The sequence below is a fragment of the Equus asinus genome, chromosome 15 (assembly GCF_041296235.1).
Source record: "Equus asinus isolate D_3611 breed Donkey chromosome 15, EquAss-T2T_v2, whole genome shotgun sequence".
Classification (NCBI taxonomy): Eukaryota; Metazoa; Chordata; class Mammalia; order Perissodactyla; family Equidae; genus Equus; species Equus asinus.
In genome coordinates, this window is record NC_091804.1 from 49872664 (window position 1) to 49886658 (window position 13995).

The following is a 13995-nucleotide window of genomic DNA, read 5'->3' on the forward strand; positions in this document are numbered from 1 at the left end:
GGGTGGGAGAATGGGGAGGTACAGAAGAAATGAAATTTTGCCTGAAGCTGAGTTACAGGGACAGAGGAGTTCATTATTATATTCCTTCCATTTTTGTGCATGTATAAATTTCTGTAAATTTTTTTAAAAAAGCATAGCATTCTTACACAATTAAATCTAGGTTTATATATTTTTATTGGGAAATAGAGATATAACATAAAATTTGCCATTTTAACCATTTTTAAGTGAACAGTTCAGTGGCATTAAGCACATTCACACGCTTGTGCAACCATCACCACCATCCATCTCCCGAACTCCTTTCATCTGGTAAAACTGAAACTCTGTCCCCATTAAACACCAACTCCCACCCCTCCCCCAGCCCCTGGCTCCACCATCCCACCTTCTGTCTCCACGAATGTGACAGCTCTAGGGCCCTCACATGAGTGGAATCGTACAGTACTTCTCCTTTTGTGACTTATTTCACCGAGCAGTGTCCTCGAGGTTCATCCACGCTGAAGCAGGTGTCAGGATTTCCTTCCTTTTTATGACTGAATAATATTCCATTGTATGGATGGACCTCATTTTGTTCATCTTCATTTGTCAATGACACTTGGGCTGCTTCCACCTTTTGGTTGGTGTGAATAATGCTGCTGTGAACATTCATGTCCGAGTATCTCTTTAAGTCCCTGCCTTCAGATCTTTTGGGTATAAACCCAGAAGTGAAACTGCTGGATCACACAGTAATTCTATGCTTAACTTTCTAAGGAGCCACCAGACTGTCCTCACAGCAGCTGCACCATTTTATATTCCCACCAACAACCCCACGGGTCCCAATTTCTCCATATCCTCACCAACACTTACTTTCTGTTTTTTTCGTTTTGTTTTGTTTTTGTTTTTTGTTTTGAAAGATTTTATTTACTTTTTTTCCTTTTTCTCCCCAAAGCCCCCCGGTACATAGCTGTATGTTCTTCGTTGTGGGTCCTTCTAGTTGTGGCATGTGGGACGCTGCCTCAGCGTGGTTTGATGAGCAGTGCCATGTCCGCGCCCAGGATTCGAACCAACGAAACACTGGGCCGCCTGCAGCAGAGTGCGCAAACTTAACCACTCAGCCACGGGGCCAGCCCCCTTACTTTCTGTTTTTTGCTAACAGTCACACCTAATGGGTGTGAGGTGGTCTCTCACTGTAGCTTTGCTTGGCATTTCCCTGACGATTAGTGATGTTGAGCATCTTTTCATGGACGTCCCGGCCATTTGTTTATCTTCTCTGGAGAAACGTCTATCCAAGTCCTTTGCCCATTTTTCAATTGTGCTGTCGGTCTTTTCCTTGCTGGGTTGTTGCAGGTTCCTGCTTCATTCACGTCCGGGACGAGAGCACAGCCCGCTGCCTCAGTCTAGCTTCTGGGCCGCCGGGACTGGCTGCAGCACCCGCCTGCCACACCCGAGGCGGCAGCCCGACCCCGGCAGCCCGCTGACTGCAAGCACTTCCTACCTCACACGCTACCTTCGCACATAAATATATCTCATTTTCTTCCCAAACTTTAAAAGATTTTAGGGTTTCAACACAATTTAAGATGAACCACATTTTGATAATTTCCAATATTTGACACCCAGAGCCTAAACATAAAATATTTGCCTATATTTGAGAACGTAGAATTTACTTTTGAGAATAACTAAGAAGTCAGAAAGAAGAATATAATCATTTCTCAGACATACAAAAGTACTTCGAGAAATTCTTCTAAACAACCTTCACACCATGAGGAGGCTAGCCCTGGGCATCGTCTTCATTTGAATAGTTCTCCACAAGCGGGGTTAAGTTGTAGCTCGACCTAGACCCCCACAGGGTCCACGGGCGATGTCTCACTGGCAGTGGGGCGACTGTGAGAGCGTGACACAGGCGGCCTCTCAGGCCTGCTCAGTGAGCCAAAGGCAGGCAGCTGTCATTTGACTCCCTCAACTAGCATCTATTTTCAACCAAACATAAGTGAAATAACTGAGTTTTAAGAGATTTTTACAACTCATCAAATCACCTTGAGATAATGCCTGACCAAAGTTTATATTCGCATTAGATTTATAAATATGAGGATGCTAACAATAAAAACTATATTTCTGGGGCCAGCCCGGTGGCGCAGCGGTTAAGTGTGCACGTTCCGCTTCGGAAACCCGGGGTTCGCCGGTTTGGATTCCGGGTATGGACATGGTACAGCTTGTCAAGCCATGATGTGGTAGGCATCCCACATATAAAGTAGAGGAAGATGAGCACGGATGTTAGCTCAAGGCCAGCCTTCCTCAGCAAAAAAAGAGGAGGATTGTCAGCAGTTAGCTCAGGGCTAATCTTCCTAAAAAAATACAAAAACAAAAACAAAAACAAACTATATTTCTTAGTAAGAAAAAGAGAGATGGTTCCAATTACACGTCAGGAAATTACACCAGGAAGTTATGGAGAGGAAGAAAGCTGGAGTTGTCTGTAGAGAGGGAAGCGAGAAGTGAACGCAAGGCTTCAAGGAAGCAAAGAGGGGACCATGAGCTGGCATCACCGGCCACACAAAGAGAACACAGCCCGGAAGGAATACATGTGCGCCTCACACAGCTCTCACCTGTGAAAGCAAACACGAGACACCTCTACGGGAGGTGGCAAATCCAACCACAGTGCAAGACGTCCCACAGGCCCCTCGGAACAGCAGGCCGGGCACACACAGGAGCAAAGGTTTGAACCACAATTCGTAATCTCAGCCTGACACACACGTGGCATTTGCCAAACGAAGGAGGTGCATTCCTTCCAAATGCACACAGAACTTTTTTTTTTTTTTTAAAGATTTTATTTTTTCCTTTTTCTCCCAAAGACTCCCGGTACACAGTTGTGTATTTTTAGTTGTGGGTCCTTCTAGTTGTGGCATGTGGGACGCCGCCTCAGCATGGCTTGATGAGCAATGTCATGTCCGCGCCCAGGATCTGAACCAGTGAAACTCTAGGCCGCCAAAGCAGAGCATGCAAACTTAACCACTTGGCCACGGGGCCAGCCCCAAATGCACAAAGAACTTTTAAAAATTGACCACATAGGTCACAATGCAAGTCTTTTAAAAACTGCTTTTTTATACAGACCATCTTCACGGATCACAATGTGATAAATGAGAGAAACAGGCAAAAAGTTGTTCTGTAAAAGACAGGAAAAACCCATACATATGTGGAAAATTAAAAACCAACTTTCAGAGAATTCCTGTGTTGAAGAAGCAAACAAAAAACTTACAAGGTATTTAGAGACAAGGAAAGCATTCTATCCTAGCCTGTGGGATGTCTGCAGAAAGAGCACTAAGGCAGAAATCTGCTCCGCTCAGAAAGACCAGAAACAAATGAAGCACTAAACTGAAGACGCCAGAAAAAATAAAACTCAAAAAGAAGACAGGAGGAAAGACTAGAAAAAGGTTTTAAAATAATTCACATAAAAGCAAAGTAGAATAGGACAAACACTACCACTGCCTCCTATCAGCCCCCAAAAACCAACAGAGCAGAACACGACCAGAGCCAGTTCCCTGGGAAGGCCCAGAACACACCAGGACGCCAGGAACCCAGGGGAATCCGGGCAAGGATGAAGGAGCTCAGGACTAACAGAACAACAGAGGAGGCACAAGTTCACTAGGACCACGAGGGCCGGCGACCAGCCCACTTCTCGAGGGGGAGCAATGCAGCGAAGCAGCCCATAGCGGCACTGGCGGAGCCTGAGGCTGGGGAGGAGGGCCCCAGGGCCTCTGCAGGTGGAGACGGCGAGCAAGCAGCAGTGGCCACAGGTCTCTGCAAGGTGGGCCTCCCCATGCTGGGCCCACCTACAAAACTAGGCACCCAATCCTCTCTGCCCCTGGGAGCAAAGGCTGGGGGTTCCTGCCTGGAAAGGGTGAAAGAGGGTTCCTGTGCAGGTGGGGGAGACACCCCACTGAAAATGGGGATCAGTGAACACTGTGCACCAACTGCTGGGACCTCCAGCTCCCTCAGCAGCTCAGCACCGCACCGGGACCATGAACTAAGCTGGCACCCATCACCAACAAGGGAGGGAGAAAGAAAGCACCCCTGGGGAGGGAGCAGGAACGCCAGCGAGGGTGGCGGCCTGAAGCCAATGAAGAAAGCAACAGGGAGAGGTCGCGCTCATCCTTAGACCCCTCACTGGCTAAACAGGGCTCTGGCTGTCCAAGGCTCTTGGCGAAGGGAGCCGGGGGACGGACAACCCCTTGGGGCTCTGCACTAGGAAGAGCAAGGAGCCAGGTAGCTGGCGGCAGGGGTCACAGGCAGAGAATCCTGGCAAGATCATAGGAGAGGGAGCAGCACCTTTCCACTGCAGAACCAGGGCTGGTGCCACAGGAAGTGGGCAGAGGGGAGGAGCAGTCCCGAAGCTGCAGGGCTGGCCTGACTTCAGACGGACCGAGAGGGAGGGCAAAGCAGACGGGCAGCAGCGCCCCCACGGTTGCTGCCAGAGATAGGTGAGAGGAGAGGGAGGCGGGCGCACGGCCAGCGGCCTGGAGGGGGAACCTCGCTGAGGTTCACCTCAAGACTCCAATGTCACCTTGCCACATATCCCGGCCTGGATTCTCACTGGGAAAGAAGCTCGAGAGGATGTTACTGGGACAACAGGCAGACCCTGAATGTTAACCTGGCATTAGATAACAACATTACGCCAATGTTAAATTTCCTGATTTTGATCACTATATTCTCGTTATGTAAGATAATGCACTTATTCTTTAAAAATACATGCTGAAATATTTAGGTATACAGGGCATGGTGTCTGCAATTTACTACCAAATGGTTCAGAAAGATACGTAAAGAGAGAGACGAAGCAAGTAGTTACAACAGTAACACGGGACTCAGGGTGAACTGCGCGGGGGTAAAAGGAGCTTTTACTACTATCGTAATTTTTCTGGAAGTCTGAAGTTATATCGAAATTTAAAATTACCACAGACATAACGTGAGTCACCTAGATCCAGAATGCAGGACACTCAACAGGCACCTGGCCTGATGGCAAAACCTCACGGTCATAATAAATGACTGTGGAGTGGGATTGTAGTAGCTTAAGGAGCCTGAAACCATACTTAAATGCATTTCTGGATGCAGGATGCTGGTTTGGAAAAAAAAAGCTATAAAAGTCATTTTTAAACGTTTTGGGGAAACGTGAATACGGACTGGATATTAAATGACGTAAGAGAATTCCCTCAGTGTTGTGAGGCATGACAACGGTACCGGGGTTATGCAGGCGAGTTTTTAGGACATGAATGCAGAAATATTTAGAGGCGAAGTTTCGTGATGTCTGTAACTGTCTTTGAAATTGTACAGCAAATGTGTGTGTGTGCATGTGTGCACGAAGTAAATGTGGTCAAGGTTAACAACAAGGTGACGGGCGCACAGGTATTCATTCTACTGCAGGTTCATCAGAAAAACAATACAAAGTGGACCATCTATTTGCTGATGATGGCCTTCTCAACGTGTCCACCTGCTACCCGCTGGGCAGTGACAACCTCGTGTGTCTGGAACTGAATGTGGCTTCTGCTCTACCCCGTCTTGTTTCTCCTGTCTCCCCATCTCAGTAAACAGCACTACCCTCCCAGCCACTCAGCTAGAACTCCAAGTGGCCCCCGATCCCTCCTTCCAGCACGTCCCGCACCTGGCAAGGCCAACCAGTACGTGCCGAAGCCTCATGGCTCTCACTCACTGCTGCACCTCGGCCAGTCTTGGGGGAGCTACAGCTGCGGCCCCCTGCTGCACCCCAACCTCCACTTCCTGGAGTCCATTCTCCCCACACAGCAGCGAGCGACCTTTCAACATGCCAGGCCGATCGCGCCACTGCTGCCTAATACTTTCCAGGTGCCCCCTCGGCACTCAACCTAGGAAGCCGCTCTGCAGGCAGGGCCTGCACAGCAGTGTCGCCCCCTCGCAGCGGGATGGAGACGGTTGTTCACTGCCTACTTGGGGATCGCCTCGCTCTGGCCAGCGGGGCCTTTGTCTCCCTCAACGGAGCCCAGCATCTTCGGCAGAAGCTTGATTGGAAAAGAAAAGATTGGTGGAACGAAATGTGTACTAAGACAATTCAGGAAAATCACTTCAGACTCTCAAGTATTGTATCTTTAGGAACAAAATTTTCAAGAGAGTAAGGCGGGGCAGCCGCCACAGACACAGCTAAGTACGGTGTTTGGGCCACGAAGGTTCTGGTTCCCTCAAATACAGTGCCGCCTGGTGCCACTCCAGCCTGCTTCCTGAGGGTCCTATAATCTGACCCAGAAACCATCTACAAGTTCGATGTAATTAAATTTCACAAGTGTCTGGGAAGCATAATATACATAAAATAAAGTATCCATAAACTTTTAATCTATTTAATCTGAGTACATATACAGACAGTTAAGGTTTTTTTGTTGTAGACACCTCCATCATACTTGAATGAATTATATCAATAATAATCTACTGCTAATAGGTACAGAGCCAAATGTTGTCATTTTCAAAAATATTAAGGCTTTATTTTATTAAAATAAACCAAGAGTCTATCTCTAAAAAACGTTAAAGAGTAACTACATTAAAAATAACCATAAATGATCCAATTAGAAAAAATGTGACATAAGTATTGTTTCAAAACACAATTAAATGTACAATAAAAATAAGGAACTTGATGAAATTATGTGACTCACAAGATGTAAATGTCACATGGACACACAAAACGGGAGCAGACCACGAACTCTCTGCACACGGCCCGAGGGGCCCACATGCCCGGCCACCCCGGGCCCTTCGGGAGGAGCTCTCTCAGGCCCTTCCCGGATCTGGATGCAGAGGCTCTTTCTAAAAAGGTTTCACGTTTGTGGGGCCACCCTCAGCTCAGTCCTCTGATCAGACTGGTGCTGCCGTCAACAGCAGCGGCTACACAACAGCTGCGGACAAGGAACAAATCAGGATGCTCTGGGTTCACTTCACTAAGCCTCCTCGCCACTCACGCTGACCCCCAGAATTCTGAGGCCAGTACCTAGAGCGGAGGCCGCCGCAAGGCAGAGCACTGAAGCCAAGGCCGCGAACGCCTCCGTCCTCTCATTTGAACCAGCAAGGAAGGGGTGGGCAGGGCTCACTCACAGCAAGCATTCACTCCTGGCGGGAGCCAGCTCGCTGCCTGGGGATGGCTCCTGGGACCGAACAGAGGGCGTCAAGGCCGTGCTGCTGTGTTAAGAGGTCGAGACGCTCGGGCCCCAGAGTCCCCGAGTCCTCCCTGGTCACCCACCCACGGAGATGTCTCTTCTCTGCCTTTTGGAGGCGTTTGAAGTTCAGATTACTTGACATTTATCTGCCTGTTTTCTTTTTTTTTTTTCCCTATTCTTGCTTTATTCTTTTCACAAAGTTTTCTCAGGGCAAAGAAAATCCCACCCTACAGGTCTCTGAAACCCCTTCCCACCCCAATACAATCCACTGCAGAGAGCAAGTGCTCAGTCTGCCACTTGACAACCAACAAACACTTCAGTCATTCATATTCTGCTGTTTAGCGATCGAATGGAGGCTGTGACTGCCACTTTAATAAATGACAAGTTACATCATTAACGAGCAGAGCTTTGTTTCTATTGGACTCAGGGTCTGACATCAGACTCCAGGAAACAAAGGAGAGTTTGGGATATCTTAGGGAAAAAGGACAAGAACACTGATAAGTTGATAAAACTCGGAAAATCTACCTGGCCTACATACTCACCTTTTTAAGAGAATCTCCGTGGCGCTCCTGAATGTATTTCAGGAACGCTGTGGTCCACTGAAGAGTCGTTGCCTTGTCAGTCTCAGCATTGCAGAACGGGACTAAGAGATTCAGCTCGTCACAACAAATGCGGATTCTGCGCCTACAGTCAAAACCCAAAGCATCACATGGGGAGGCCGGGGTGCAACCACGGAGCAGAGGGTCTGTTTCTGAAGGACACTCAATGCCGGGGAAGTGCCAGCCTCCTTCTCCAGGGGCCTCTCCTGCCTGGGGCGCCTCCCTCGCTGTGGCACTCCCTGGAGTTTTCCCTGTTTGCTTCTCACGGGCCAGGAGCAGAGGCCAGGGTCAAGTCTCTAGACCACAGATGCATCCAGACCCCCTGAAACTGGAAGCAAAATTTTGTGTACGGTTTTCCTGGGAAAATCATTCTTTCACTCAACAGTTATTAACATGCCCTCATGTGCCAGGGAGCTCATTCACAGCTAGAATTCACAGCTTTGATTCTCCAAGGGGCCCTGGTTCAAAGAGGACCACAGACTACCAGTCTGTTAATATTCCCAAACCTGGTCTTTCAGAGATAATTAACATCACAGCTGGAGTCTTATTATTAGACCATCTTTGAGTTTTGTGAATTCCATTCAGTAATCTGGAGAGTCCTATGCAAGCCGACAGGGAAAACTTAGACCATATGGTCTTATTTCCCATCTTCCCAACTGTACCCCAGGCTTCTACGCAGACACTCTGTGAGGGGAACACAGCCGGCATCTACTGGATGCTCTCTACCTTCTAGGCACTGAGTCTGACACTCTTTACATAGCAGCTTGTTTAATTCTAATCTCAAATCTATGCAGTGGGTAATCTCTCTCTTTTATAGATGTGAAACCCAGACGAGAGGTAAGAATTTGCAGCACGTTGTTAAACTAGGAAATGGCAGGGTAAGAATTCACACTTTTACTGTCAACATCTGAGAGTTTTCACAGAACAGGTATTTGGTAAATGTTTATTAAACAAATGTCGGAGTAGGAAAAACGCCCTTCATAATTCACGATGAGCTCAGTGAAGTGCTTCAGTTGGAGCACACGTGTGTGCACACATATTTAAGAAAGGCACCTAGCTGGCTCGTTAGCTTTAACATATGCCTTTAAAAAGAAACAAATGGCTTTGGCTCAACACTGGAGCTTCAAAGTTGAACATGTGTCTTACTCTATGTTTCTTGAGCCTAAAACAGAAACTGGTTCAAACTCAATAAATGACTAAGTTAATTAATTATATGTTAGGGAAATATCATGTTAAAAAACCCAGCTCTAATAAGAGAAAAATTAACCAGCTTTGGAATCTACATAGAAAAATAGCACAAATAAAATCCACAATAAAACGCCTTAAGTAAGAGCTTTAACCTCCTCCTTGCTCAGTGAAGAAAAACTAGTGGCCAGTGTGCAGGAAAGAGTCAAGCTAGCAAGCCAACTCCGCTTAGCACGGCCAGCTCACACAGCTGGCGCTGACTGCCACTTGGCAATTGAGATTGCGGGAGGGTTCCCACCACCACTAGTTAAGAGGGGCTCCCTGTGCCTACACTGTGCAAACAACAAGGTTTATGTCAATCACTGGCTTGCCTTCTGGGGGTCCGGAAATTGGCTGTGTGCCAGGGAGGGAATGCCTACATGACTAGCCCCCAATAAAACTCCAGAGTGCTGGGTCCCTAATGAGCGCTCCAGGCTGGCACCATCTCACACGTGGCCAGAGCTCGGTGCTGGGGGAGTTAAGTGGATGCTGTGACCCCCACTGGGTGGGGACTCGGGAGCCTGCACCTGGTCCTCTGTGCTTCTCCCCACGTGCCTTGGCTATTCCTGCTGTGTCCTCTCCTGTAATAAATCAAAGCCAGGAGTCTTCCTCCTGAACCATCACACCTTGGGGCCCCAACCCACCTAGCAAAACAAGCCAATGTTCACTTTTGCCAATTTTTCCTTCTTCGAACACAGAAATGGCTACGGTATGGTTTTATACAGTAACGTGCCTATTAGTACCCATAACTGTACTAAACTTGTGTGTCTAAGATAACTGTCTACAAACTGGCCTGGCAATCAAGCACACGCGTTACCTTCTATCTCTCTCCATGCGGTTGTGCCTCTCCCTGCGCTGGGACCGTCCTCCCTGGGGCCCACTCTGGCTCTGCTCTCCGAGGCTGGACTGCGCGGACTCCGCCGATTGCCAGGTGCCCTGTGCGGCTGTGGAGCCTTCGCCCACGTTCTGAATCTCTCCAAGGGCTCTTCGTTCCACATTCGTGTCCAGCTGACGGACTCTACTCCGATTCCTCTTATTTATTGCTTGTTTACATAGCGCTTCTTCTTTGCAAAAGAAGAAAAAAGTGGTATTTTAATTTTTTATTCTTCTTAACTTGCCCCCATTAATGCTGAGTATATTTTTTGGCATTTTCAATCCAAGAGAGAAACATCAGTGGGTACAGAGGCCTGAACCCGAGGAGCTGCACGACGGCAGCAGTTCAGCGTGAGCAGGTAGCACAAAGCTCCGAGCTCCAAACCACGGGCCCGAAAGTGACCCTGTAACTAAATTAAAACACTCCGAGTCTCACGTGAGCCACAGAACCCAGAAGTCCCCTCTTTAACCACCAGGTGTTAAAGGTCACGTATGAGCAGAGGACCTAAGAAGTTGTTTGATTTTTTCGGATATTCAGAATGGAAAAAAGAAAGCCGGAAACATTTCCTCTAAAAGATTTTCTTTACATACAATTATACTAATATGACAACTGACATTCCAACTGCAATGCTCAGAAGATGACAAAACCAAAGTTGTTTAGGAGTAAATATGCCCTCACCTTGCAAGTGACTCTCCCCACAAAAGCAGTAATCCCAGCACAGCTTTTATTTATGCTACAGAAATATGTCAGATTTCCATCAAACAAAGAACCGCAGGCATCTAATTAGTGCGTGTGGCGATGAGCATTCCCGAGAGGCCATGAAAGCAAAACCCCCTACAGCGAGAGAATCAGGCCAAACCCCCTACAGTGAGAATCGCTTAACAGAACAGTAGTAACTTTTCAAGGGAGACCCAGAGGGGAACTCACAAATATTGGTACTTTTATCCCCAAAGCTTAGTAGTCAGGACAAGGATTATTTTAATGTTAACCTTTATACCTTACAAATGTCAACATACACTTTTGCGTAAAATGTCATAACAAGAAAAAATTAATTACTGACATGGAGGAAGCAGGAGCACTCCAGCCCTATCCTAGCTTCATCAGCTCTTGAAAAGCTGAGTGTAAGCTGTGCTATTTTGTTGGATAACTTGAAAAATAATTTTTTTCCAGTGAGAAAGGGACTGAGAGTTGATCTTGGAGGTATGCAAAGCTTGCCTCCAGCAGTTTCTTTATTTCTGAAACTCTGAATCGCCTTGATGGCCTCTTGCTCTAATTCAATGCTTGCCCATCTGAAGACCATCTCCTAAAGCTCTTAGCAGATTTCAGACTCCTCCCTTCCCTCAGGAAGTATAAAACAAGGAAAAAAACCCCACAAAACTATTAAGCTCTTTAGTAACTTCATAACTGAAAATTTATGTAAGTCTATTATTTTTCTGTTTATGGAGTTTACTATTAAGAAAAAGCAGCTCAAACTCAATTCCACACTAAGTATAAAACCGACGTTCAAAATTCAGAAGAACGTTCACAGTGAGATGGCTGGGGGAAGAGGGGCGGAAGGTTCCCTCGGATATAAACACACTTCCAAGATCACTTCATCTGTTTATAAACCACCTCTCGCCCCCACCCCCCTAAGGCCACCACGCTGTCGAGGGCACAGCCCAGGCAGGAGGAGGGCACCTGCCACCTTCTGCGTTGTTGCTTACCTCCCACTTTAATCCAAACCTGCTCAGGCAAAGCTTTGTTTCTACTACCTAAAGTCTGTTTAGTGGATTCAATTTCTTGCTGATAACAGAAAGAAAATGCTCTAGGCAATCCAATATCCTGATGCTTGGCAGTTTCAAGTATAGAACATGAGTTACTAGAACTCTGGAAAAAATGAAGCAACAGGAATTTCATCAATATGCGACTTAATCTCCTTTTTACTGCACAAATAAAATGTACTTTAACAGAAGCAACGGTAAAGCTATTAACATGCAATTTGAAGAAGTTTAGGTGCACCGAGAATTTTAAAATGTTCCCAAACCACATAAATGCTCTGGATTTGAAAAGGTTATTCAGCTCAACGAAAGGAAAATAAAATCCTTGGGACCTAACTAAAATAAACTCACTTAACACAAAAGAGCAAAGCTTCACACATCATCATCCCTACCTGTGCTTGCGAGAGATTAGTGCTTGCGCCGGTAGAGCAGGTGTTTGTGGGAAAGAGCGGGTACGTAAACTGCAAAGCGGCCGTCGCAGCAGCAGTTTTATTTTTCACTAACGTTGTACATTTGTTCTGTTGCTGATGAAGAGGAACATTCATTAATTCGGATGGATGTCGAATAAGAGTTACCAAACTGCCAAGACAAAAGAAAACCCAGAAACCTGAAGAATTCGTGGCAGGTAAGTTTCCTGAGACCCTGCACTCACTGTCACTCTAACGGGTTGCATCAGACTTTCTAGAGAGGAGCTCAAATCTGTCAGGAGGACGGCCCCTCGTCATGGAGATCTCTGGAACAGTCATCACCAGCGCTGTCCTGGGCCTTCAAACCCCCCTCCTCCTCACAGAGGAAGATGGGACAGTGCATCACCTTTTACTTACACCCCCCTTCCCATCAGACACTTGACACCAATCTCTCTTTTGGGGGCCATCCTCCAAAATCTGATGACTATGGGCAAAATGGGGAAAACTACAGGGTGGGGATGGATAGAAAGCTGAGAAGTCACCCGAACAGACGCGACACTCCTCTTCCAATAGTTGTCCCTGGAAGATCACCATGGGCTGGCAATCGGGCTGCAGGGTGAAGCTGCATTTTATATTCTAAGCCTCACAATACGAGTTTCCTACACCCAGGCCCTGGGGGGCCTGCTCCCTGTTGAGACGTCAGCTAGAAGGAGACCGGTGGCCTTGACATAGGACCGCCTTGTCTACACCCAGACTGAAGCTGGAGGCGTTTGTATAGGACTGCCTTGTCTACACCCAGACCCAGCAGGTCCTAGGTCCTGCTCCCAGTTGACATCCAGCTCAAGCAGGCTGGTGCCCTCCGCACAGGATCGCCTTGTCTACACGCAGACTCAGCAGGTGCTGCTCCCTGCTGAGATGCCAGGCTGGTGGCCTCCGCACCGACCTCCTCCCTCCGCAGCCGCGCCCTCCCCGTCCCCGTCCCGCCGGCCCGGGGCGTGGGCACCCACTTGTTGAGCGCCACGCCCGGCTCGGGGGACTCGGCGCCGCGCGGGGCGGGCGGGGGCTCGGCGGGGATGCTGTTGAAGCGGTCCTCCAGGCGGACGCGCACGGCCGACTTGGCCCGCGCCTCGGGCGCGCCCTCCCCGGCCGCCGCCTTCTCCTTGCCCGCGCCGTCGGGCGCCTTGGGCCGGGGGGCGCCCGGGGGGCCGTCGGCGCCCGGCGTCTTCTCGGCGGCGGCGGCGGCGGCGGCGGGGGGCGCGCCCGCCTCGCTCAGCAGCATCATGCGCAGCTCCTGGAAGTCGATGTGGCCCAGGCACGGGTTGGCGCCCGCGAAGCCGCCGTCGGCCAGCGCGGGCGGGCACAGCACCGGGTACACGGGCGGCGCGCCGCCCCCCCCCGCCGCCGCCGCCGCCGCCGCCGCCGCGCCCCCCGCCGCCGCGAAGCCCCCCGCCGCCGCGCCCGGCGCCGCCGCCGCCGCCAGGAAGGCCGAGTTGAGGCGCGTCTCGAGCTCGCCGTCGGCCGCCGCCGCCTCCATGTGCGAGTAGAGGATGTGCTGCAGCTGCGTGTACTCGATCTCCGTCATCTCCACCAGGCTCAGGTCGGTGGTCGTGAAGCTCAGCCCCGCCTCGCCCAGCGCCGCGTCCGCGCCCTCGGGGCCCGCCGGCCCGCCCGCCTGCGGCGGCTCCCGCGGCCCGGGGCCCGACATGCCGGCGCCAACGGCGGGGCGCGCGGGCGGGCCGGCGGGGACCGGCCGGAGAGCCGGGCGGGCCGAAACCGCCGGGACGCAGCGCGCCTGCGCCGCCCCGCCCCCAACGGCACCCCCTCCCCTGCGCGGCCCCGCCCCCGCCAACCGCCCGCCCCCCGCCCCCGGCCCCGCCCCCGCCCCCGGCCCCGGCCGCCCCCGCGGGGGCTGCGCGCGCAGGTCGGGGGCCGGGGTACCGGGCGCAGGGCGGCGCGCGGGGGCCGGACAGCCCGGGGCCGAGTGTCCGCGGGGTCAGACCCCGC

General features: G+C 50.1%; 1 protein-coding gene across 2 annotated transcripts in view; it reads right to left on the reverse strand.

Annotated features, from left to right (window-relative positions):
* Window positions 1–13775, reverse strand: part of TCFL5 (transcription factor like 5) — a 15625-nt gene extending 1850 nt beyond the window's left edge. Inside the window, exons 1-5 of one of the 2 annotated variants that reach the window (XM_014849285.3) lie at window positions 12999–13775; window positions 11977–12163; window positions 11531–11693; window positions 9771–10017; window positions 7673–7814 (exon numbers count right to left, since the gene is read on the reverse strand). In XM_014849285.3, coding sequence (XP_014704771.3) covers window positions 7673–7814; window positions 9771–10017; window positions 11531–11693; window positions 11977–12163; window positions 12999–13696 — 1437 coding nt within the window. In that variant the 5' untranslated portion in view covers window positions 13697–13775. The remainder of the gene's footprint in view (window positions 1–7672; window positions 7815–9770; window positions 10018–11530; window positions 11694–11976; window positions 12164–12998) is intronic. The other variant, XM_070486242.1, reaches the window with a different exon arrangement.
* Window positions 13776–13995: the final 220 nt, after the last annotated feature.